General features: G+C 48.3%; 1 protein-coding gene across 2 annotated transcripts in view; it reads left to right on the top strand.

Moving 5' to 3' along the window:
- Positions 1 to 27,010, top strand: part of LOC146870428 (uncharacterized) — a 407,076-nt gene that overhangs the window by 14,410 nt on the left and 365,656 nt on the right. For both annotated transcript variants that reach the window (XM_085599673.1, XM_085599674.1), the window contains exon 3: positions 15,658 to 15,743. In XM_085599673.1, coding sequence (XP_085455799.1) covers positions 15,658 to 15,743 — 86 coding nt within the window. The remainder of the gene's footprint in view (positions 1 to 15,657; positions 15,744 to 27,010) is intronic.

The raw sequence follows: 27,010 nt of genomic DNA, 5'->3' as shown, positions 1-27,010 counted from the left end.
GTGCAGCACTGCCCAATGACTATCTTGTGCCACATATATTGAAAGAAGGTGGGGTCATCCGTGTTGAGCCCATATGTGTTTGCTATGATCACTGGTTGGTTGTATAGCGATCCCTTAAGTATTAGGTACCGGCCTTCTGTGTCACTCACTACTGTACGTGTCTGACAGGGCACTCCCTTCCTGATCAGGATAGCTACCCCACGGGAGTAGCTTGAGTAGCTAGAGACATGCACCTCCCCCCATCTAATATTAGATAATCTCCTCGTAGCATTATCTCTCAAGTGGGTCTCTTACAGGAGACAGAAGTCAGACTTGTTTCTGGTCGTTAAGACCGCGGACGTTCCAGGTAATGCAGTTTAATTTGGACAGTGGGCGTCAGCGCACCGCCGTGCCATGCTTGACTCAGGATCCCACTTATAGGGTATCCACGTGATAGGTCTCGCTCTACTTCTGTATTTTGATTTAGTCTTGTGAGATGCCGCATTGGATCCCATGGTCGTAGCGTGCTTCCCACCTGAACAATATTAACCAACAGATCTGCAGTGTAGTTAAATAGCCAACACATAACATTAACAACCCCTACCCACCCTCCACACACACAAACCCCCAATCAGGTTGTACAAATCTCTGAGCCCCTCCCGCTTTGAATTTTAACCACTGTAACATAGAATCAATGGGAATCATCCCATGGGGGCATGGCGTTGCCGGCATACTGCCCCGTCTTCAGTGCGACAGGGTGGCCGAGCATTGTACCTGCTTAACAAAACAGTTAGAAAAAGACAACCAGTTGAAATGTCGAGTAGCGTATGACTTCATAATTCTCACGCTCATGCATTCCAGTTTATACCTCTGCCAGTTCTCAGTCATTGTCACTAAGTTGGCTGCTCGGGGATCCTGTTTTCTTCGCGGTCTTGTGTAGTTGCTGTCGTGCCAACTGCTTAGCATGTTTCATCGCCGCTTGGGCTTCTGTGAATATCAGGGGTTTGCCACCTGTGTGCACTCTCAGCTTCGCCGGATACAGCATTGCATATTTTGCGCCAACTCTTTGGAAAATCTTCTTGGCAGGGAAATCCGGGTAGAATCTTGGTGTCTCAGATCTCCTTTCTCCCTAGCCAGTCTAAGGATGGTATCTCTGTCCCTATAGTTGAGCAAGCAGGCTAGGATTGTTCTGGGTTGAGCGCCGGGGGGTGGTCTGGGCCTCAGTGTGCGATGTGTTTGCTCCACTAGGAACATTGGCGATAGGTCAGGTCCAAAAAGGTCTTTTAGGAGGTCTTCCACAAACATTTCCATGTTTGCAATATTTGTTGACTCTGGCATTCCTGTTATCCGGACGTTGTTTCTCCGGGACCTCGCTTCAAGGTCTTCGTTGCGGGCTTTGATGACATCTAGTACTTTGTCCATTCGGAGTAGGTGCTCCTGGGTCTCTACTTGTCCGTCGTCTGAGTCCAAGACTCTGGTTTCCTGGGTATTGATTCTGGCCTCATGTTTGTCTACTTTTTGCGTGACGTGATCCATCCGCTGCCCCAGAGAGTCCAGTTTTGCGTCTATGTCTCTGACACTGACTTTCACCTCCTGGAGCATGCTCTTAATATCGTCCTCTTGGTCCGGTTCCATCTGTGTTTCTGGCACCACTGTGACCTGCGTTGAGTCAATGTCCTGCAGCCTGGAGGAACGTTTTTCGAAAGTGTGTTTTGCTTGCTTGTTGTCTGATTTCCCCATTGCCACTTTTCTTCTGTATCGCCTATCCGCTGCGGGAAATGTCACTTGGCCCAAGCTCTCCTGGCCCCAGCGTCCCATATGATTAGTGGCAGTAATTGCAGAGGTGAGTCACTAGGCCCGTGTGGCCGCCGCGCGTCATCAGTTTTGGGTATCCCGCACCTCGTGGTGGACGTCCACTGTAATATAGACTCAAGTTGTTGCTGTTTACTTTATCACCCGAGTCCGCGCAAACCAAGAGGAATTGTGCGCCCAGCCACTGAGGCTGGTTGCTCACCGGTGTCCCCCTTGCTGTTGCGGATATTGGCCCTTTAGGCTGCTCTCACCGGCAGTGAGCTACACCTCGTGCCGGGGTAGTAGTCGCTGTTTTTCGCCTTATTCATGTCCCGTTCTCAGTGGCCCCAGCTGTGCAAAGTTGGCGCTGACCTTACAAGCATGGGTATCAAGTTTTTGTTACTGTGATCCCCCAGGCCCTTACAGAGCCTCCATGCCAGCCAGTAGTTCCTTTACCTCCTGCACTTGCACGGATCCACGCGGCAGTCAGCCTGCGTACGCTCTGCTTGCGCGCGTCCTACAAGCAATACTGTGGGACTCTGCTGTCCCCAGGATAGATCCGTGGGCTCGTAGGTATCCGCTGTGGCCAGCGCTCTGCAACCCAGTGTCTCGTCAATTCGCCACCCGCTGGGTACGGGCTGTCCCCTTGCTCTCCTGTCCCTGCACAGCCCCGGTCTCGCCGGGCCCCTGCAGGATCGCAAAGACAGCTCGTATCTCCTTTTGCACTTTTTCCTCTTCAGTCGCCTGGGGCAGATGAGGTGTATGCTCGCCGCCTACGCTCTCCCTCTCATGCCGCTACCGGTCTCCGCAGCGCTCCAGATTATTTACCAGGCCCTTCTGGCCTGGGCCAAAGGTGGGCTTTCACTCACCTGACCGGCTTCAGCGTGAGCAGCCGTTTGCTCTGATTGATGTCCAGTCCTCCTGTTGACGTCCCCAGGCGTCACCAGCTCACTCGCCGCTCCATGTGTTCATCAGCGGCCGTCAGGCGCACCCAATTCAGCGGTCGCCGTTGTGGTAGTTCGGCAGTCCGTCGGCGCCATCTGGCCTGCAACGTTCGGGAGCCCACCCGGTGACGCCGCTGCAGTATTCTCCTGTAAAAGTGAGCAATTCGCTTTCAAAATCCCCTCTGAGCATGTCACTGCGGTTTCCACTTCGCCCTTGCTGCTTTTGGGCTGTTAATGTCTAGTTAAGCGCCGGATTATTAGCGGATATTGTGCTCGGCTGGTGGAGCCACACTAACAAGCGGCCATCTCGCAGCTCGGCTTGGCCACGCCCCCTCTATCTCACTTTTTCATCTGCTTTTATGTCCCTTCATTTTTGCTTTTTTGTCTTGGGCCCGTCGCTACCCTTAGTTGTTGTTTGCTTTCCACATTATACAAGACTTCATTTTCCAGTCTTTTCCGAGCTGCATAACAACACAATATATTACATTTTAATGAAGTTCGGTGTTAAAGCATTCACTAAGGGTTCATTTGTTTGTCATCCTTTGTTTGGTTACATTCTGTGTGATGACACTTTCCTACCCAATTTGTTAAAGACAACATAAATAACATGTTTTTAAATTGTACCAACTGGTGATATCGTGGTTTGTCTTAAATGCATGTGTATGTGTGCTGCTCCCAGTTGGTTATTTGTACGCCCCAATAACACGCCATACCATACTCATCACATTGAATACTATATAACAGGGCATGATATACCACTCCATAACATACCACAACAATACTATGCCATTCTATTTCTAGAATAACAAACCATACCACAACATACTATAAAACAAGATGCCATACCATACAAACTGACAGTCCATACCATATCATACCATATTATAAAATAACAGGCCACCCCATAGCATACCATACAGCAATAGCCAAAGGTATGCCATAATATAAAATGACAACCCATACCATACTTAACTGTACAATGACAGTATCATATCATATGCTATCCAATCAAGTGACCCTCAACTTTTTGTTCCTCTGCGCACACCTGAGTCCTCAAGACACCCTCACCTCCCTTTACTTCTAGTCACCCCTGAACCCTCTAGTCACCCTCTCCACCCTTTGTCTCTACCACCCATAACCCTCAAGCCACCTTTACCTCTGACCGCCCTTGAGACTGCAAGTCATCATCCCCGCCCTTTACCTACCCCAGAGCCTTCAAGTCACCCTTACCTACCTTTACCTATACCCATTCTTAAACCCTCAATGTCACGCTCGACTGCCTTTACCTCTACCCACTCCAGAGTAGTCATGTCACCCTCACCTACCTTTACCCACCACTCAATCCTCAAGTCACCCTCACCTCCCTTTACTCACCCCTCAATCCTCAAGTCACTCTCACCTCCCTTTACCTCTATCCACCTAGAACCCTCAAGACACCCTCACCACCCTTTACCTGTACCCACCCCTGAACTCTCAAGTTGCCATCACCTTCCTGCACCTCTGTTCATCCCTCACCTTCTACTCACAAGTCACCTTACCTACCTTTGCCCACCTCTGAACCCTAGAATAACTTTGTTTTAAATACCATAAAGTATATTGTTAAAAATACCTGTATTGTAAAGTGCTGCGAGTTAAAGGTACACATACCCAATTAGTACTTAACTACATGGTAAAGACTGGGTGGTAAAGGCTACGAGGTAAAGGCTGGGCGATAAAATCTGCGAGGTAAAAACTGCATTATAAAAGCTGCGAGGTGAAGGCTTTTTCCCCCCTTTGGCAGGATACTAATGTTTTGGGGTCACTGTTATGCTCTTGCGTTTGTGTGGTTGCCACCATCATCTCCTAGGCCGTTTCCCCTCCCTCACTCCCAAACCCTATACTTCGGGCCTTGCCTGTGACAGCATGTGTGCAAGACATTTTGTTTACTTAAAAGGCTTGGAGAGTCAATGCTTACCATTGTTTGCCTTTATCATCACTTCTCTTTGGTCAACAAGTGCTGGCTTCACTTCCCTACCCTGGAGCATGGCTCAAGTACTGCTTTCCTTGCCCACTGCCCTTCCTCTGTTCGATTCTTTCAGAGGTAATTTCTTTCTTTTAGTTGCATCCTTTCCTCCCCCACCCTCCTGCATTGTTGCTTGCCCTACCCCCCACTCTCCTCGTCCATTGTTGCTTATCCTACCTGCCCACCATCCTCCTGCATTGTTGCTTGTCCGGCCTACCCCACCCCCATTGCTGCTTGCCTCCTCCTGTCCTTCCATAATAAAAAAGTGCCCAAAAGGCACAAAAACTGGTGTCAAGTTGCTACAAACCTGCAAATGGAACTGCACTTCCTATTCTGCATGCCCTTTTTTTTGGCACCGTCTTTATACAGGGCTAAAACTGCAACCTTCATCTCTGACAAGTGAAGGCAGATCGTAATCCCCTACGGAGAAACAGATCACTGCTCCTTCACGTCAGCGCTGGCCGCGTTATAGCGTTTTCCGGTCGTAACTATCAGCGATAATTTGTGGCAGCCATGATGTTGCTGTACAACATGGCTAACCAGCACTGTTAGGAGTCTGCCCTGGTCTGCCGCGGTTCGTGCCGATTGTGCGGACGGGACCGACTCCGCCATATCTCCCTCACAATCCCACTGTGAGGTTAGCACTCCAGACACTGCAGCAGTCCCGCCCACTTCCTTGCAACCAAAAGGGAGTGCGCTGAGCAGACGCGCAGCCGAAGTGTGCTGCGGCGCGCCAAAGGCAAGCCCGTCTGTGCCCGTCCGCGCCTGACCACCACCAGACGCCAGCCACTCTGCCCATTTTAGACGCCATCATCCCCTCTACCTCCCATTAAGTACCAATAATGACTATCATCCAATACACTAGTCGGGAGCTTCATTCCTTAGATAAAGCATACACCCTGGAAACAAGCGTCATCTCTTCCTCAATCGCCAGGATTCCTAGTACTGAAGAGTGTCTACCCATCACAAAGCAAGCCTTATCAATTGTGAATAACATCATACACTCACAGCCCATCCGTGAAAAACCAGAGTCGGAGTACTTAGTGGGTCTCTATTGTAACCTACGTTCCCTCCCCAAACATGCACTTGAAATCTGGTCCGTTCTGGACTCAGAGAAACCAGACCTCTGCTTCTTTACTGAAATATGGCTACATGAGTCCTCACAACCCCACTTAGCTATAGCATTACCCCACGATTACCAGCCGATCAGACATGATAAGGAAAGACAGGAAAGGAGGAGCCATAGCCATTGCTTTCAAATCGAACATCAAAATACACACCATAGATGCCATCCAGGCTGATTGGGGCGAAATCTGTATATTTACAATAGAGAGCACAAGGAAAGAAACATCGAAAGGCGCGCTTCTATACAGACCCCCGTGAAATAAAACCCATTTCTCAAACAATTTAACCGAAACCATCGCACCACACGTCCTGGTGGCTGATAATTTCATGCTTCTAGGAGACTTGAATGGCCTGATGGTAGCAAATTGGCCATTTTCAACGTCTATGCTAGAGGACAACCAGGAGGGCGCATTCCAGAGGTCATCACAGCTCTTGACATCCAACTAGAGGATCTCCCAGTGCAGCTTGTTCCAATAGTGGGGGGTGATTTCAATACCACCTATGAACCCCTCGGCCAAGAAGACCAGGACATTTCTGCCGACCAGGATAATGGATGGGGTATCCCCAAGCTTGGTCTTCCTGTTATCAAAAGATGGTCAGCTGCTGCAATCCAGTTAAAAGCTATGTGCCTAGAAAGAGGATTAAGAGCAGCAAATGGGAGAACCCCCTCAGATCAATTGGGTGTGAGCACTTTTGATAATGGGAGGAATAGTAGCCGGATTGACTACCTATTGGTGGATATTAGGTTTTGGCACAGGTTGGTTGATATGGTTATTAAACCTTGGTTAGAAAGCGATCATAACCCTCTTTGTTCATTATTTAACGTGCAAATAGGGGATAAAGAAGAGACCATAGGTGGAGTAACTTCCACCTTGGATATTGTAGCTACTAACAACATGCGCCACGTTAAATGGGATAAAATAGCAGAGAATCCTGTCCAGTTGGCTGTACTAAAAAATGAAGTCACTAAGGAACTGGTAAAATTAAATACTCAAATCGATAGCCAGGATTTCCCCCGTATCATGTTAGAGGCTTATGATAACCTTTTTTCCAGACTCAAGGCTTTTTTTCAGAAGGCTTCTCCTAGGGGAAACAGAAATTTAAAAATGTCCACAGCTAAGTGGTATAATAAATCCAGTAAAGCAGCCAGATTAACATTGAGGAAAGAAATAAAGGCAAAGAATTCTATGAGAGTTCGTGAGGCAAGGGATTTTTACAGATCAGTCCAAAAGGTGGCAAAAAGGCAGTGGGATGAGGACAGATGGCGGGATCTAAAATCGGCCTGTGCTTCTAAAGATTCCAAACAATTTTGGAACATTATAAAATGGGACAGGGGTGGGCAAGGGGATCCCCCACAAAATAATGTCCCCCAGTTACAATGGTTAGAATTTTTCAAACCTCAATACGCTTGTAACCAGGTGCTACCGGTTAGTAGCCCTCCACCCACTATCCTTTTCCAAAATAACCTGTTTACAGCTGAAGATGTAAGCATAGCATTAGACTGTGTTACCAGAGGTAGAGCTCCAGGTATGGATGGTATTCCAGCTGACATCTTCCTGAGCGATAGACCCTCTTGGTGCCAGTATTTTGCATTGCTTGCAAATTCAGTGGCCAGAGGAGCTCCTATTCCATCTTCATGGAAGGGAGCCGAGATCATCCCTGTTTTTAAAAAGGGCGACAACTCACTTCCAAATAACTACAGGCCCATTAGCCTCATAGACTCAGCACAAAAATTGGTTGGTCGTCTAGTTCAGAGTGAAGTACAAACATGGATTGAGGACCAAAATATTCTATCCCCTTACCAGGCTGGATTTCGTCCATGTACTAGTTCGATCGACCAAGTTCTTTTTTTTATCTTACTTTACTGGAGAAACGTGCTGTTAACTAAGGGGTCACTTTATGCAGTGTTTGTAGATTTAAAATCGGCCTTTGATTTAGTCCCCCGCAGTAAACTCTGGTCTGTTCTTGCCGAGCAGGGGAGGCCGCCTGACCTCTTGACTTTTCTCGTCTGCTTGCATGAGAATAATTACGCGAGAATCAGATGGGGGGCTCCGGGTGAGGTCACGGACACATTCCCTGTCGAGCGTGGTGTTCGGCAGGGGTGTGTCCTGGCTCCCACTCTGTTTTCCTTATATATGAATGGAATAGTTGAACATCTTAGTAGTTCCCCTACTGATGCTCCCATATTGGCTGGAGCACGCGTACCTGTCCTCATGTTCGCGGACGACACCCTAATTGTCTCACGAACCCCGAGCGGCCTGCAGAAGGCCGTTAATGCATTTGGAGAGTTCTGCCAACAACGTGGACTTGAGATCAATACCTCAAAGACAAAGTTCATGTCTCTGAACCAGGCCAATTCCTTTAAGGGTAACATCTTTCTTGATGGTACATCCCTTGAACAGGTTGACTCCTTTGCTTATCTTGGAATCTTGAATATGGGATGGAATTGTCACATGGATATGGCTATATTAAAATTCCACCAGCTTGCAGGTGCCCTATCTCTTAATCATAGGTCCTCTTTAACAAGGCCAATTACACCTGCCCTTGAGGTGTATAACATGAAAGTAGTTAACACAGCCCTCTATGGATCTGAGCTTTGGGGTTTTTCCAACTTGAACCGCCTAATTAAAGCAGAGAATACTTTTTTACGTAACCTGATTGGTGTGCCTCAAAGTACCCCAACTTTACCAACTGTACCTCTTCTGTTGGATCTAGGTAGAAAAAACATCGCTGACCTAGCCAGGTTGCGACCACTTTTGTATTGGAGACGTATTTGGACCACCCCTGAACTAACGCATTATGTACAGGGTTTGAAGGATGTGATCCAGGCCGATAAATTCCATAAAATTCAGTGGCTCAAGGAAATTAGGTCCCTTTTTATTAAAGTTAGACCTGAGTACCTTATGGGATAAACCGGATCCTTCAATTTTCCCAACAAAAAGACACATGAAAGAACAATACTGGAAAATGGTCCGGTCAGAATCCCATAGAGCTATTATGTCCACGAATCTAACTGGTCGGTTTCTAGATCACAAATCGCGTCCAATATGTGAATTATATTGGGACATTATTGAGAGGCCACAAGACCGGAAGTTATATTTTCAATTTAGAGTAGGTACTCTTCCGGTCAAGTCATTTACAAATAAATGGTCCTCAACTTTGGACGATAGTTGTCATAATTGCTCAGATACGCCTGAATCTGTTGCACATTTATTTTTGCATGCCCTCTTTATGCTGCTCTGCGTCGCAAATGGCTTAAACCCATCTGTCTTAGGTTAGCCACCCGAAGACATATTGAAGCACTAAGGATATTGGGGTCTGATTGTTCACCTCCCATAGCTGTGGCTGTAGCTAAATTTTTAAGTTGGACCTGGATAATACGTTCTTGTGCTTCCTTCCAACCTGCTGTTAGTTAGTGTTCTTTATGAGCTAAGTACTCCTTTTTGTGTTCTGTGAATCTTCACTATTAATAATGATTTAACTTTTTATCGACCGTAATCAATTGGATTAATGGTTTCTTTTAAAAAATGTGTGTTGATTGACTTGTGTATCTTAGCTATGAATAATGTTTTAACTTTATCATCGACAGAAATTAATTGTATTTAATGGTTTTAAAAAAAAAAATGTTGTGGATTGTCTTGTGATATTTATTCTGTTAGTGTTTAATGTGTTGATGTGCTTTTAAGACATACTGTCGAATAAAGCTTTTTAATATGATATATATATATATATATATATATATGTTGCAAGTCGTATCAATGTTGCTTCTAGGAGATTTTAATTATCATGCTGAGCTCGAAACTGACCCCCACACACTAGACCTTATCACCAACCTGGACTCACTGGGCTTAAAGCAACTGATAATAGGCCCCACCCATACCGCCGGTCACACATTAGATCTGCTATTTACCAATTCACAGTATATAAAGGTCAACCAAACTCTCCGTATCCTATGGACCGACCACCACTTAATAAGTTTTCATATGGGCCAATTAGTAACCCAACCAGGTCCAAAGAAAGAACGGAAGCTAAGCAGGTCATGGAACAAGATAAACCTTGAATTATTCTCTACAACCTTTGTTCCCCTCTCCCACTCTGAAATGACTAATGTTAACAAGGCAGCTATAAATTTTGAGACGACAATTGTCACATCCTTAGATATAATTGCCCCGAAGAAGAAAACTAATTGCCCAAAAAAACTGTCCCCCTGGTTCACTCCGGACTTAAAAAGCGTTAAACTCGCCATTAGGAAGGTAGAACGCAAATGGAGACTCACTAAAAGCACAACGGATAGGCATCAGTATAAAACCCTACACCACCGATACATGGATAACATAGCCATGGCCAAAAAATCCCACCTAGGAGGCAGAATCAGTCAAGCCTCCAATTCCCATAAGGAACTATACAAGAACTTGAAGGAATTCACAAACCCCCCTGTAGGAAAGTGGCTCTGTATATACTGTTTCCAAATAGGTACATTGTGTACAGAGTCCACAGCCCCCAGAGGTTTGGCAAAGGCTAAAGTTAGATATAACCTTTCTCTCTAAACTGGTAGTTTGGTCGAGCAGTAAGGCAGTATCAGAGGACAGTGTAAAGCATTTGTTGTACACACTCAGTCATCAAATGGTCTCACACAATCAAGAACTGAACTCTAGGCCAATGGTTTGTATATAAAAATATATGGTTGTTTTATTTTTGAACCAACAATAGGTATCAAAATATACTTTCTCAGAATGAGATGCTTTAGTTAGATACTTTGCAAAAGGCAATTGACTTGGAATGCAATAGTTACAGTTTGTTGCAATAGACAACACAATTTCAAACACAATAATACATTGAGCTCAATGGGAATTTTAAGTTATATGTAATTGATTACTTTCAGGATTACTTTTCTAACTCCAGGACTGGATCCTAGATTCAGTCCTGGGACAGTTCTTGGAAACAAGTGAGTAAATACGTTTTAGTTACTGTTGTGATTTTTAAGCAATATTTTGCTACTTTAAAAGTTGACACTTGGAAACTTTTTCTAATCAAATGTTATCCTATGGGAGGATATTCACTTAGCAGGTAAGTGGGGTTATGGGTACTTTTTCGGTTTCAGTGTTGGATCCTGCATCCAGTCCTAGTATACCACCTGTAAGCAGTTGATGGAATGCGTTTAGGTTATACAGGCGATTTTTAACGAATATTTAGAAGTTTGCAAAATCGACACTTAAAAGAAATTTCACAGAAAAACAGTCAATGGTTTCCTATGGGAGAAAGTTCAAGTTACCGGTAAAGTATGTTCTCGTTACTTTTGTAATCCAGTGCTGGGCTCCTAGGCTCAGTACGAGGACATCTATCTAAAATAGGTAAGTAATTACGTTTTCACAGTTAGTACGATTTTCAAAGAATATTTGTAGTTTAGAAACTCCACACAGAAGTAATTTCAAGTGAAACCAGTCAATGTTACCCTATGAAGAAAAGTGAGTTATCGGCTTTTGGGTAAGTACTCGACTGGCAGAGTTAAGGTTCTCGGCATAGACTCGGGGATCTCCCAGGGTCAGGTAAGTACAGTTGTTACACCCTCAGCGGCACAGGGGCAGCCGGGTGCAGAGTGAGTTAGGCCCAATGTTATCCTATGGAAGGCAGGGGGCCCTTGGTTGGTGGCTGCTGACTAGCAGGCCACACGGCTGTGGGAGCTGGGCTCCTGGTCACTTGCTCAGGGCAAATGGGGAAGTAGGAGTAGAGGTTGCACAGCCAGGGGCACTCGGGCGGCTGGGTGCAGGGTGCTTTTGAGCCCTGGGGCGCTCAATGGATTGCCATGGAGAAGCTCAAGAACGAACAAAGGCTGCAAGCTCGGGGACGAAGATTCTTCAGGTGCGACCACCACCTCGAGAGGTAAGTTGGGTAGTTGGAGGATAAGTAGGTACCCAGGAGTTGGGCACAGGGGGCTGCAGGGCGCCGGGTGCAGGGGTGCCTTTTGGTGTCGGGAAATCTTACCCTCTGTTGATCGCAGTTGGGGGGGTCCCTGGTTCTGAGGCTACAGGCGTCGTCAGGAGCGTCGAGGTGGGTCCTTGGGTGCCGGATTCGGGGTCACAGTCGCCGGGGGGACGTCCTCGTGGTCTTTGTCCACTCCAGCACAGGTCAGGCTTGGCGGGTGCAGTGTGTGCAGGGTTTGCGGTTCCTGGCTGATGCCAGGTGTCAGTTACTTGCTTTGAGCAGTGCCACTGCTCGTGGGAGTCCCAGATGCTCAGAGTCCCAAGGTAGCCAGGTCCTCCGGGGTTTGTGAGGTTGCTGGCCACGGGAGATGCTGGGATTTAGCAGGAGCAGGTTCGAGGGTCGACAGGCCGGTAGGGCTGGGGCCACGGCATGTCTTCTTTCTTCTTGCTCTTCTTTGCTGTTTCGGAATCCGGATCTGAGGAAGGAAGGTTCAGGTTGCCCCTAAATACTAGCTTTAGGGGCGTTACAGGTAGGTAAAGGGCAGGGACCAATGGGTCCCTGCCCTGGGGTGGGTACACCCCCTATCCTGCCACTCTCCTGTGGGAGGGGGGCAGTAGCCTAGTCCTGATTGGGCAGGGCTTCCCATCTTCAAGATGGCGAGAGCCTGGAGATGTGCTTCACCTCGCCTCCCCCACCTGAGGGGTGGGGTTGGCAGAGGCTTGCACACCCCCTTTCTTTCCTTGGGGTTTCCGACCAGTCTTCCCGCCAGAGTGGGGGTCAGAACCGGTAGGTGCCAGTTGCTGAGTCCAGCAAGTGGCCTGGAGAAGCTCACAAAGGCGGAATGCCTTGGAAGCTTCCCCATCCTGGGGGAGGAGATTTAGCACCTCACCCAGGATGTGCATTGTTGCAGGCCCAGGAGAGCGGGAGCTCTCCACCCAGGGGTCCAGCAACATGTCTGCTTTGTGGCAGCCTCCCAGACCAGACGTGGATTGTAGGTTAGGTTTCAGGGGGCATCTCTAAGATGCTCTCTGGGGTGCTTGGCACATTAAATCCCACACTGGCATCAGTGTGGGTTTAATGTGCTGAGAAGTTTGATACCAAACTTCTCAGTCTTCAGTGTTGCCACTATGGTGCTGTGGAGTTCGTGTTGACGACCTCCCAGCACCATTTACTCTTAATGGCAGCACTGCACTTACAGTGCCCAGTGCCCAGGAATGGACCTGGGTACTGTAAGGGCACAGGGGTCATGCACCTGTGCTTACACCACTGGCATAGGGCACCCAGCTAGAGGGGTGACTGAGGTATGCCAGGGCAGTGTGTGTTGTGGGCATGGCACACAGGGACGTGTGCCATGTCGACTTTGTTTTGTTCTGCACCTAGACACCCAGCTTGCAAAGGCAGTGTGTGTGTGTCAGGGTACAGGGCCTCTAAGGGTTGCACAATAAGTGCTGCTGCCCTTAGGGACCTTCTCTGGTCACAAGGCCCTGGGTACCTAGGGTACCATTTACCAGGGGCTGACATGTGACCAGAGATGCCAATTGGGTTTTGGCTGGTAGGCCGTTTTTGGGGAAGGAACACAGGCCCTGGGCACCTGATTGGCAGGAGCCCAGGGCACAACAAGGAAAAGTGAATCAGTTATCAGGCAAAAAGTAGGGGGGGGTTACTGCAACAGAAACCCACTTCCTTACACCCCCCCTCCGGCATACCGACATATAATGCCTCGGAGTGGGTGGATTCCCTCTCAGCTTTCTTTGTAAACAAGATAAATGATATCCACAAACTCTTCCCTCAAGTTATAAATACCCCGCATAGATCGGATGAAACCCTCCCTCGGAACACCAACTCTCTTAAAGAATTCAGGAAACTAACAGAGGAAGACACTTCAGCCATACTAAGTAGGATGAAATCCGGCTCGCCAACTGAACCCTCGTCCACCCAGATCCTAACCAAAATTGGCCCAGCACTCGCCTCCAACCTAACCTATATCTTGAATCTTTCACTTTCACAATCCACTGTACCCGCACACTGGAAGGAAGCTATTGTCAGACCTATTCTGAAAAAGCCAACAGCTGACCCCAAACAACTCGCCAATTATAGACCAATCTCTCTCCTACCTTTGTTTGGCAAAGTAATGAAAGCGGCAGTTAACCACCAACTGTCCATATACTTAGAAAGTAACAACCTGTTAAGCTCATCTCAATCAGGCTTCCGGTCTTATCATAGCACCGAGGCAGCTCTGGTCGAAATCATCGATAAGATCAGGCTTTTTCTTGATACCAGACAGTTCGCCATCTTTATCCTGCTCGACTTTTCGGCTGCCTTCGACACCATCTCTCATGGTATATTCTTGGAGGGTCTATGGGAGTTTGGTGTCGAGGGCGCGGCTCTGCAATGGCTCAAGAGCTACTTAACGGAACGGTCCACTAAGGCACAAATAGGGGGTTTCTGCTCCAAAAGCCAACCCATTGACAAGGGAGTTCCCCAGGGATCAATTTTGAGTCCCACACTCTTTAACCTTTACCTGTCGCCTCTGGCCAAAATAATCAGAGCCTATGGCTTTGATACAGTTTCCTACGCCGATGACACGCAATTGTTGATCACTTGATCCAGATCCCACTAACACACAACGTAGATTTAAACTGTGCATGTCATCGGTTAATGAATGGATGTCAACTAATCACTTACTGCTCAACGCGAGCAAGTCAGAAATCATGCTCTTTGGAGACGCGCAACACATATGGACCACTGACTGGTGGCCTTCCTCCCTAGGGCCAAGCCCACGCCCAAAACAGCAGTCCGAAATCTGGGTGTCATTATCGATAATGAACTTTCCATGATTGACCACATCAACTTCGTGGTCCGCACCAGCTATGACTTAATGCGCTCCCTCAGGAAAATCTTTAAATGGATTCCCCTCTGCTCCCGGATGCCCCTTGTGCAGGGACTAATCATCAATCGCTTGGACTATGGCAATGCACTGTTCACATCCATAAATGAAAGACTCCTGTCTAAGCTTCAAGTGCTGCAGAACACCGCGGCGAGACTGATCTTGAATCTCCCTCCCGCTCACCATCGGCTCCCAGCCTGAAGACCCTCCACTGGCTACCTATAAGAAAGAGGGTCACCTTTAAACTATGTTGCTTGGTACACAAAACCTTGAACAATTAAGGGCCTGCCTATTTAGCAAAGAAACTGACCAAACATCAGCCAGTGCAAACCCTCCGCTCGTCCAACAAACATCTCTTAACGATCCCAAAAGGTTCACACTGTTAAAAACGGTGACCAGTCCTTTTCCAAAACTGCACCTGAGCTATGGAACTCACTGCCGTTACGGCTACGCCTGGAAACTGACAACAAAAAATTCCATAAAGTTCTTAAAAGATGGCTATTTTTACCCCTAGTTTCCTGTGTTTGGCGAAGTGCTATGAGACCTAATGGTGATATATGCGCTCAATAAATACCTACTACTACAACAACTAAAAGATACCGACAAAGCCAATAGCTCTCATATGTGAGACCCATTGACTCTGCCAATGCTTATTTCAGAGGAATATATTTTTGCTGATTTGGCTGCTCAATTGAGAAATGGTTGCCCTTTATGAACGTCTTCATTATTTGAGTGCACTTTCAAATTAAAAAAATATAATATACTGTTAATTGGTTCAGACGGAATACCTTTGATAGAAAACAAGGTTACATATAAGAAAGATTCTTATTCTAATAAGTGAATACCTTTTGTGTAGCAGCACCACAATTAAAGTGCAAATGCCACCTGAACAGGGGTCAGGAAAGTAAACATTTCTAAAAGTGTAGTGCAGTCCCTGATTAGAAGTAGATTAATGTATGCTTGTTCTGTCATATAAAGCTAAATCTTTGGTTTTCTTCTCTCTACAGTCCGACCTCACTATGGACAAAATATGTGCTTTAGAAAACAGCAAGAACTCTGACCTGGAGAAGAAGGAAGGAAGGATTTATTGCGGGTAAGGAGTTTGTGTCATTGTGAAAAAAAACTTTGCTGATGAAAAAAACTGTTCAAAACTAGGTGAAGTAGTGCTTGGACTGAGGTACTTTATTCATGTTGTTTAGGCAGTAGCTTTTCATTGTAATAGAGTGAATTGCTGTTGGTTAGTACTGGACAATTCTTTAGTTGAGCTTTGACGTCTCTTCTATTAAGATTTCATTTTAGAATAAGTATGCTACATACTAAAGAGCATTGGCTGTTTTTGTGGGCCCAATGTTGAAATGGCATATGTCGTTAAAGGAAAAACACTGGTCTCATACTGAATACTAAGTGGGATATTGAAAAGTTCTTTAATTCTCCAGTATTGGGGTGTCTTTCATAGATTCACATGCTTGAATATTCCCTGTCGTCGAAGTGGGAGTCCCACGGTACATAACATAGCAATGTAGTAATAAACATAAGCCTAATAGGCATAAAAGAAAGTAAAACCATAGAGTTTTTATGGATAGAAAACTTGTCACATCTATAACCTATTACTGTCATTATGTTTTAGTCCAAAATCCAGCCAATCAGGCGTCCGCACCCTCTAGAACCTTCTCCTTAGAGGCTCAGGCCCTCAGATTTTCTACCGCAGGTCGTGTGAAGGGAGTCTCCCTGAGCTTGCTCAGTTTTTCTTCTCATATCTCCTCAGAAGATTACCTCTGTGATGTCTACATCCAAGAAATCCCTCTTCAGACCTTGTGGAAGTTGTGGTAAACTGAGGCTTCATTCTGAAGACCCTCACAAAAAATGTATTTATTGCTTATACCCTGAACATCAGGTTAAAGATTGTAAAATTTGTAGGACTTTCTCTCAGAAAACTTTAAAAGACAGAGAAGGGCGTCTCATTCTGTGGCTACAGAAGTTGAAGACTTCAGAGAATCCTCTTTCAGATCTGGAGAGTGTGTCTTCAATCAAAACTGCTCCCTCCTTGAAGAGAACAAGTGACTCTCAGAAGGTTTCTCCAAGACCTAAGGTGGTGAAGAAACATCATGTTGATAAGCCCACTACCCAACCTTCAACTTCAAAAGGGGTGATTTCCCCCCCAGGAGCCTATCTGAATCCTTTATGCCCCCAAGATCTGATTCTCAGGCGTCAAAGACTCCATCTGTGCAGTTTTTACCTCAGAAACTGCCTCTCTCGTCGACGAGCTCATCAACGCTTCCTCCGTCGACGAGAGCTGCCGTCGTCGCTTCTACGTCGACGACTTCGACTTCTATGTCTAGGAAGCCGGCTATGATCTTGTCATCGGCATCTTCACCGTCGACATTGGTATCTGTTAAGGTGAGCCCTATTTCGTCTACAGTGCCTTTACCTTCGTTCACGACGGCAAGCAAACATAGAAAAAAGCACACGTCGTCGACGGTGGCTTTGTCGTCGACGGTGGCTTTGTCGTCGACGGTGGCTCAACGACGACTTTCATCGTCCGCAACAACGGCTACGACTCCATCTAAGGATCTGATACCACTAAGGTCTTCAAGCTCTTTGCTTCAACAATGCCATTCCTCTTGGGATACCCTAATGCCAATTAAAGCTCCTTCTCAGCCTCCAGAGGTGCTATTTACATCTGACGATGAGGAATCAGAGGATGACAGATTTCGGGCTGCTCGCAGTCCCTCTGAACTTCTAATAAAGTGTCAGGAATCTGATGATGATGACGACTTACAAGAGGACGATTTCTCTACTTGTGACACACACCCGGCGCAAGAACTTCCTATGGCACAACTGCCTTTAAGTCTTATTTCCAACCTCCAATATATGTTGGATGATTACAACCGCCGTTTTCCACGTTCTGTGCAGACGTCTCCGACACCGCAGGTACCTCCACAGCCGTTTTCAAATAAGGAATCAGTGGTCACACCTACATCGGCGACAAGAGTTCAACATCTTGCAGTTCCTCAAATCATAGAGGAAGAGGTTGTCGACGAGCAGGATGACGACGGTGACAAGGAAGAAGGTGAGCTGGATGACGGATCCCTTCTTTCTGAATGGGACAACTATCAAATACAAACGCCATCTCCTGCTGATCCAGCTCCTTTGGATTCTCCACCGGTCGACATTAATGGTTTTCATTTGCTCATGGAAAGAGCAGCTAAAAGATTCCACCTTCCTATGACCACCAGGGAGGAAGATTGTTTCCTATATGATTTTAAGGATCAACCTCAAAAGCAAGTCAGTTGTATTCCAATTATCGATTTTATCTGGCAAGAAGGCCTCAAGCTAATGCAAACTCCTAACTCTATTCCATCTATCCTTCCTAGGATAGATAAAAAATACAAAGCCCCTCCAAATTCTCCTGCTTGTCTAATTTAACAAACAAAGCCAGATTCCATCATTACTCAAGCAGCTCAGCATCGCTCCAGAAACCCATAGTCTCTTTTGTCTGCACCACCAGATCGAGAGGGTCGACGCCTGGATGGTATAGGATTTTTTTTTTTCCACTATGGCTGCAGCTACAGTACGTGCGGCCAATTCATTAGCGATCTTGGGACGTTACGACCGCCAAATGTGGTCAGACATTTCATCCCTTATAGACCTTATCCCTGAAGTGTCTAGGCCAGAGGCATTAAAAATTCTCCAAGAGGGGGAAAGAATTTCTTCGGAAATTATCGATTGCGCTATTGATGTGTCCTCTACTGGCTTCCGTCTTTTGGCTGGTGCAGCAGTCCTCAGGCGTCAGGGCTGGTTACGGGCTACGTCTTTCCGTCAGGAGGTACCGACAAAAATACTGGACATGCCTTACGACGGTGAAACATTGTTTGGCCTTCATATAGACGATGCCCTTCAAACTATTAAAAAGGACACTGACACTGCTCGTGCTCTTGGGTCTTTGCAATTCAAAAAGCAGCCTTTTTGAGGCGCAAGAGGTCGTGACTCCTGTTAGACCTGGCATCTTTGGCGTGGTTACCCCTGACTTTTTGCCTCTACCTCCTGTATTTTTGATGCTATGCTGGATTTCGATTTTGCTGGTTTAGATGCTTTGGGCGCTTTGCCACTGCTGATCAGTGTCAAAGTGCAAGTGCTCCCTTGGTAAATTGTTGTATTGATTGGTTATCCATGATTGGTATATTTGTTTCACCTGTTAGCCCCTAGTAAAGTGCACTGCGTGTGCCAGGGCTGGTGATTCAAATGCTACTAGTGGGCTGCAGCACTGATTGTGCCACCCACAGGAGTAGCGCTAAAATGATGTCTTAGGCCTGCTTGCAGTGCCTATGTGCAGTCCAGGACTGCCATGTCGACCTGGCCAGTGCACCCACTGACCAGGCCTTATCCTTCCCTTTCTGTACATGTAAGGCATCCCTATGGTGGCCCTAGGTACCCCCCTGGGCTGGGTGCAGTGTATCTGAAGGGTAGGGCATGTACTGAGGTGTGTAACATGCCCTGGTAGTGAATTACAGCCATTTTCGTTTTTCACTGCTGAGAGGCTATCTTGCCCATAGGATAGAATGGGGAAGGCTGTTTACATGCCTATCTTCCCATAAGGGCAAGATAGAAAATCCAAGTTTGATATCTCTGTGTTCAGAATTTAATTATACATCTTTTTAGCAAGATGGTTTTTAAATTCACTGTGTGAGAATAGCACTTTTTAGAAAGTAGCTATTCTCCTGTTTAACCTTCCTGTGTGCCTGTGTGCTGGTTGGCTGAAGGGTGTCATGTGATGGGCCAGGTGGCTCCAGGAGCCTGGATGAGTCAGCAGCAGGGTGAATAGGGAGATCTGCTTTAGATGGGTGGGAGGAGTAGTCCCTGGGTTTGAATAGGGCTGTCCCTGCCAAACACAAAGCTGGCTCCACCCCCTGCTGGCCAGGCTGAGGACTCTGCCTCTGCTGGCACAAAGAAGGCTCCACCTCCTGCTGAGCGTCTAACGACCCTGCCCCTCACTCTGAAAGGAACCAGGTGCTCCAGAGCAGAGCACACCCAGGAACCGGTTTGAGCAGGGGAATCCCCCCACTGGAACAAAGAGAGACAAAGACTTGGAGGGGTATAAGAAGAGGACCCCAGACACCTAAAACTTTAGATCACTTTGGAACTAAGAAGAAACCTCTGCCAAGGAGAAAGCTGGAAGAAACTGAAGAGGAGAAGACTGCCTGCTTGCTGTTTTGCTTTGCTGCCAAGGAGAGGGGAAGGACTTTGCTGTGTCCCCTTCTTTTGATTCTGATCTCCAAGGGCCTGAGAAGAGCTGGCTCCCTGTTAAGAAGTCCCAGGAACAAAAGGACTTCACCACCAGCTCCCCTGGAACTCTGCTGAAGGAGTTCTGACCTGCCTTGGAGTGCTTGCCCAGTCTTGGGGCCTCAGGAGGTCGTTTTGCTGTGTTTGGGAGCTGGGAAGCAGAAGCGTGAACAAGAGTGACTGGTACCCAACGCATCATCCGATTGCGTGTCGCAAGACGAGAGTGCGTGGAAAATTTCATCGCGGCACCATTGCAACACGCAGGGTCTCCGCATCGCCGAGTGCGTCGAGCATCGTCCCGAAGCGTGAAGCTTCCTGCCATTGCGAGGGTTGTCACAGAACCAGTTTGCGGGCCGCACCACTGCCGGTGCATGAAAAGTCTCCAATCGCTGCGTGCGTCGACGCAGAGTCCCGTTCCGTGGCGCATCGAGAGTTGCGGCGCCGGAGGGCAACGCTGCGCCACGCATCGCACCACATCGAAGAGTGTCGCATCGAACCTGTGCGTGAAGCTTCCCCCTAAGAAACCTACGCAACGAAAGCCAAAGGTATCGCATCCTCCCCCTACAGATCGGAGCCGGCGCATCCACCTCTGCTGCGTGAAGCAGGGCTGCTGCAAAGCCTCCCCAGGATCTCAGGAGCATCGCATCGCCTTTGCCATCTTCCTTGTTATAGCTTTTGGGAACCTTATCGCAACTACAGGTACTGTTGGGCACGAGAGTGTCGCATTTTGTGCATTGAGAGTCGCACTGTGCAGGACACTGATTTTGACATCCTGGAGTACTTTCTGCAACCTCTTGAACTATCTTTAAAGTAACCTTTTGATGTATATGTTGGTTTGTCTGTAGTATTTGGTCTTGTGAAGTTTTTAGTAAAGATACATTATTTTTCTAAAACTAGGTGTGGAGTAAATCTGTGGTGTTTTCACTGTGTTACTGTGAGTGTTGGTACAAATACTTTACACATTGCCTTTGATAGCCTAGACTGCTCAGGCCAAGCTACCTAGAGGGTGAGCAGGGGTTATCTTAACAGTGTATCCCCCTTTCCCTGACTAGAAGCAAGGGTCCCTACTTGGACAGTGGTACCTACCCTGCCAACTAGAGACCCCCAGATCTAACATTGGTGGTCAGCGGTGAGGATTGAACTTGTATTTGTACTTGACCCACAGTAATTGGTGTACATCACTAGGAGTGCAGACCAATAGACAACCACATACTGTATTATTTTTGATTCTATTTTTGAGTAACTCTTCAAGAGCATCATGTCTCAGGTGGCAACAAGTGAGAGGGCAGAATTTGAGTTTTCCATTGCGGATTTATATTCATACAAAGTTGAAGATCTCAAGCAATTCTGCAAAGACCGTGGTTGCTCTTTTAAAAGCGGAGCTAGAAAGGATGTGCTACAAAGAGTCCTGAAGGCCTGGTGGGAGGCCCAAGAGGAAAGTGATGCAAATGAAGAGGATGGTTTTGTTCCCCAAGATCTGCCTGTGGGCAGACCGGTCTCAAGGGCTGGCAGCTCCCATTCCAGTAGGGGGCTCACTCCAGAGGAGTTGGAGGAGAATCAAAGGGTGAGAAACCATGAATTGGAAATTATGAAAATGAAAATGAAGCAATCAGAAGTAGACAAGGCGGCGGAGGAGAGCAAGAATGCCCGTGCCTTGGAGGAGAAGAAATTGCTTCTGGCTCATGAAGTGAGCATGAGAGAACTGGACATCAAGGCCAAGCAGGTGGAGTCCGGTTCAAATGGTGGCAGCGCACAGCCAGTGCAGGGGGGTAAAGTATATATCCCCAAAGATTTAGTACAGAATTACAATAGGAGTGAAGATATCTATGCCTGGTTTACATCGTATGAGATAGCATTAAGAATGAATGGTGTGCCTGAACAGCATTGGGGGGCGGGCCTGTGGAAACATTTTGAGGCTTCTGGGAGGAGTGCTCTAGAGCCCTTAGAATTAGCAGGTGCCATGACCTATCCCAATATGAAGGAGGCCCTATGTCTCAGGTATGGACTTACTCCAGAGCAGTATAGATTGCAGTTTAGAAATTCCAAGAAGAAAGAGTCTGAGACTTGGATGGAGTGTGTGAATCTGTACTCGCGGGCACTGGAAGGTTGGATGAAGGGCAGCAAGGTAACTGATTATAAGGGGTTGTTACATTTAATTAGTTGGGAGCACTTGAGTAGTCTATGTGTTCCAGAGCTGCGCCAGCATCTTTTAGATAGCAAGTTGACGGACCCCATTGAGCTTGCTAAGGAGGCGGACCGCTGGACCAGTACCAGGGTCCACAGAGGAATTGTGGATACCATTGCCAAAGGTGGGCAGGGTCCCCAGCAGAAGAGTGGGGGGGACAAGCGTAACCAAAAGGAGTTCTCACAAGGGCCCCAAAATAGTTCCCAGGGTAACCAGTCCCAGCCCCCCAAGTCAAAACCCAAACCAACCTGGCCCCCTAAGGGCAGGTCGGATAACAAGGGTCCCATTAAGTGTTATCACTGTCAGGAATTGGGTCACAAGTCTCCTGTGTGTCCCAAGAAATCCCAGGCACCCACTGGTGCTCCAACACCGGGTATAGCTAGTGTAGCTTTTGGGGGGGATTTAATTTCTAGTGATTTGGAGGGTTTAGCAGTTATGTCCCTTGTCTCTTTAGGAGACACAGAGATGGTCCAGGAAACCCCTGTCCCTGATAACACTAAGAAGTACAGGCAGTGGGTGACCATCAATGGGAGGAGGGTGGAGGCTCTCAGGGACACTGGAGCCAGTGTGACTACGGTCAGGTGTCAGTGGGTCCCTGAGGAGCTGATCATTCCAGACGTACTTCACCCAGTAGTGTCAGCTGACAACTCTGTGCGCCTTTGCAAGGTAGCACATGTTCCCTTTGAGTGGGGGGGGGTCTCAGGTCCTCTCAAAGTTGTTGTGAGTCCATCCATGCCAGTAGACTGTCTGCTAGGTAATGACCTGGAGAGTTCCCCGTGGAAGGAGGTGGAACGCCAGGCTCATTTGGAGATGTTGGGTTTGCCTGAGTGGGTCTGTGTGACCACCCGGTCCATGGCAGCCAGACAGGGTTGTGAAGCAGACCTGGAGCCTGAAACAGTGGCCCAGGTCCCTGCCAGAAAGAGGAAGGGGAAGGGGAAGGGGCGTGGTGCGTCCACCCCCGCTGTTCCCACGGTCCAGGAAGGAGCAGAACCTACGGGGGATGCCCTGGAGCCTACAGGGGAACAGGTCGCTGAGCTGGGAGACATACCTGAGCTGACCCATTGGCAGCAAGAGGGTGGTCCCTCCAGAGAGGAGTTCTGCCGTGCGCAGAAGACATGCCCTACTCTTGAAGGTCTGCGGCACCAGGCTGCAGACCAGGCAGCAGGTGCTGATCCGAAGAACTTTTTTCTCTACTGGGAGAATGACTTGTTGTACAGTGAGCCTAGGTTTGCTGAGCCCAGTGGATCACGTACCCTGGTGGTACCCGCAGGGTTCAGAGACTTCCTACTGGGTCTGGCTCACGACGTGCCGCTTGCAGGACATCTCGGGCAGGACACGACCCGACAAAGGCTTGCCACCCACTTTTACTGGCCCGGGATGAAGACGGACGTCGCTTCCTTTTGTAAATCATGCCAGACTTGCCAGGCAAGTGGCAAGGCTGGAGGAAAATGCAAAGGCCCTCTGCAGCCTTTTCCGGTAGTGAGCACCCCTTTCGAGCGGGTGGGAATAGATATTGTGGGGCCACTGGACCCCAGGACCGCCTTAGGCAACAGGTTCATCCTGGTCCTGGTGGATCATGCCACCCGGTACCCGGAGGCTATCCCTCTCAGGACAACCACAGCCCCGGTGGTGGGCCGTGCGTTGATGGGGATCTTTTCCCGTGTGGGTTTCCCCAAAGAGGTGGTATCTGACCGGGGTACCAACTTCATCTCCAGGTATATGAAGTCTCTGTGGGAGGAGTGTGGGGTAACTTATAAGTTCACCACTCCTTACCACCCTCAAGGAAATGGGTTGGTTGAAAGGTTCAACCGGACCCTGAAAGGCATGATCATGGGGCTGACAGAGCCCATGAGACGGAAGTGGGACGTCTTTTTGCCATGCCTATTATTTGCCTACCGGGAGGTACCACAAAAGTCTCTAGGGTTCAGTCCCTTTGAGCTTTTGTACGGGCACCCTGTTAGAGGACCTCTCAGTCTGGTGAAGGAGGGTTGGGAGAAATCCCCGGGGAAAACCCCTCAGGATGTGTTCAGCTATGTGCTGGCCATCCGCAACCAGACACAGCGCTTCCGGGCCCTCGCTCAGGCGAACCTGGAAGCCAGCCAGGATGAGATGAAGAGGTGGTATGACCAGCATACCACTCTGATGGAATTTCAACCTGGGCAGATGGTGTGAGTGATGGCGCCAGTGGAGCCTTGCGCGCTCCAGGACAAGTGGACTGGGCCATATGAGGTGGTGGAGCGCAAGAGTGACGTGACCTTCCTGGTCAACTTGCGATCTCCCAGGAACCCCATGAGGGTCCTACACGTGAACCGCCTCAAACCCCATTTTGAGAGGTCTGAAATAACAATGCTACTTGCTACAGATGCAGGGATGGAGGAGGATAGCGATCCTCTTCCTGACCTCCTGGCAGCTAAGGAGCAAGATGGGTCAGTGGATGGAGTGGTCCTCTCGCCCACCCTGACCCCAGAACAGCAGAGGGACTGTCGCCATGTGTTGGGTCAGTTTGCATCTCTGTTCTCCCTGACCCCCGGTATCACCAACTGGTGTGTCCATGACGTGGACACGGGAGATAGCATGCCTGTGAAACAGAAGTTTTACCGGGTGGCTGACAAGGTCAGGGCCAGCATCAAGAAGGAGGTTTCTAAGATGTTGGAGCTAGGGGTGATTGAGCCCTCCAGCAGCCCCTGGGCTAGCCCAGTGGTACTTGTACCGAAAGCTGCTGCGCCAGGTGCCACTCCAGAACTTAGGTTTTGTGTGGACTACCGTGGGCTCAATGCTGTCACGAAGACTGACGCACACCCCATCCCCAGAGCTGATGAGCTCGTGGATCGGTTGGGAGCTGCCAACTACCTCAGTACGTTTGATTTAACTTCTGGGTACTGGCAGATTGCCTTAACTGATGGGGCCAAGGAGAGGTCTGCGTTTTCAACTCCAGAGGGGCACTTCCAGTTCCGTGTCATGCCCTTTGGGTTGAAGAACGCCCCTGCCACATTCCAGAGACTGGTCAACCAGGTACTGTCCGGGCTGGAGCAATTCAGCGCCGCACATCTGGATGACATTGCTGTGTTCAGTTCCACTTGGGAAGAACACTTGCAACACCTCTGCGCAGTGTTGAAGGCTCTGCATAGTGCAGGCCTCACTATCAAGGCCAGTAAGTGCCAGATAGGGCAGGGTTCGGTGGTGTATTTGGGACACCAGGTAGGAAGCGGCCAGGTGGCGCCCCTACAAGCCAAGATAGATACCATCCGGGCTTGGGAACCCCCCAAAACCCAGACAGCGGTGAGAGCCTTCTTAGGACTCACCGGGTACTATCACCGTTTTGTCAAGGGGTATGGCACCATTGTGGCTACCTTGACAGAACTAACTTCCAAGAAGTTACCGAAGAAAGTGATTTGGACCAGTGCCTGCCAAGAAGCTTTTGATGCCCTGAAGGAGGCCATGTGTATAGCACCTGTACTCAAGGCGCCTGACTTCTCCAAGGAATTCATAGTGCAGACAGACACTTCTGAGCATGGAGTGGGAGCGGTGCTCTCACAACTAAATGATGAGGACTTGGACCAACCTGTAGCTTTCATTAGTAGGAGGCTACTTCCCAGGGAACAGAGGTGGAGTGCGATTGAAAGGGAAGCTTTTGCTGAGGTCTGGGCGCTGAAGAAGCTGAGGCCCTACTTGTTTGGGACTCACTTCCGGGTTCAGACGGACCACAGGCCCCTCAGATGGTTGATGCAGATGAGGGGTGAGAATCCTAAGCTGCTGAGGTGGTCCATTTCCCTACAGGGGATGGACTTTACGGTGGAACACCGCCCCGGTACAGAACACGCCAACGCTGATGGTCTGTCCAGGTTTTTCCGCCTTAGCGATGAGAACTCCCAAGAGGGTGGGTAGTTCTCCCCACTTTCAGCTGGAGGGGACACGTGTTAGACCTGGCATCTTTGGCGTGGTTACCCCTGACTTTTTGCCTCTACCTCCTGTATTTTTCATGCTATGCTGGATTTCGATTTTGCTGGTTTAGATGCTTTGGGCGCTTTGCCACTGCTGATCAGTGTCAAAGTGCAAGTGCTCCCTTGGTAAATTGTTGTATTGATTGGTTATCCATGATTGGTAATTTGTTTCACCTGTTAGCCCCTAGTAAAGTGCCCTGCGTGTGCCAGGGCTGGTGATTCAAATGCTACTAGTGGGCTGCAGCACTGATTGTGCCACCCACAGGAGTAGCGCTAAAATGATGTCTTAGGCCTGCTTGCAGTGCCTATGTGCAGTCCAGGACTGCCATGTCGACCTGGCCAGTGCACCCAATGACCAGGCCTTATCCTTCCCTTTCTGTACATGTAAGGCATCCCTATGGTGGCCCTAGGTACCCCCCTGGGCTGGGTGCAGTGTATCTGAAAGGTAGGGCATGTACTGAGGTGTGTAACATGCCCTGGTAGTGAATTACAGCCATTTTCGTTTTTCACTGCTGAGAGGCTATCTTGCCCATAGGATAGAATGGGGAAGGCTGTTTACATGCCTATCTTCCCATAAGGGCAAGATAGAAAATCCAAGTTTGATATCTCTGTGTTCAGAATTTAATTATACATCTTTTTAGCAAGATGGTTTTTAAATTCACTGTGTGAGAATAGCACTTTTTAGAAAGTAGCTATTCTCCTGTTTAACCTTCCTGTGTGCCTGTGTGCTGGTTGGCTGAAGGGTGTCATGTGATGGGCCAGGTGGCTCCAGGAGCCTGGATGAGTCAGCAGCAGGGTGAATAGGGAGATCTGCTTTAGATGGGTGGGAGGAGTAGTCCCTGGGTTTGAATAGGGCTGTCCCTGCCAAACACAAAGCTGGCTCCACCCCCTGCTGGCCAGGCTGAGGACTCTGCCTCTGCTGGCACAAAGAAGGCTCCACCTCCTGCTGAGCGT

The sequence above is a fragment of the Triturus cristatus genome, chromosome 1_1 (genome assembly GCF_964204655.1).
Source record: "Triturus cristatus chromosome 1_1, aTriCri1.1, whole genome shotgun sequence".
NCBI classification, from domain to species: Eukaryota; Metazoa; Chordata; class Amphibia; order Caudata; family Salamandridae; genus Triturus; species Triturus cristatus.
The sequence above is the reverse complement of the archived record's forward strand: the minus strand, read 5'-3'. Positions and strand labels throughout refer to the sequence as shown.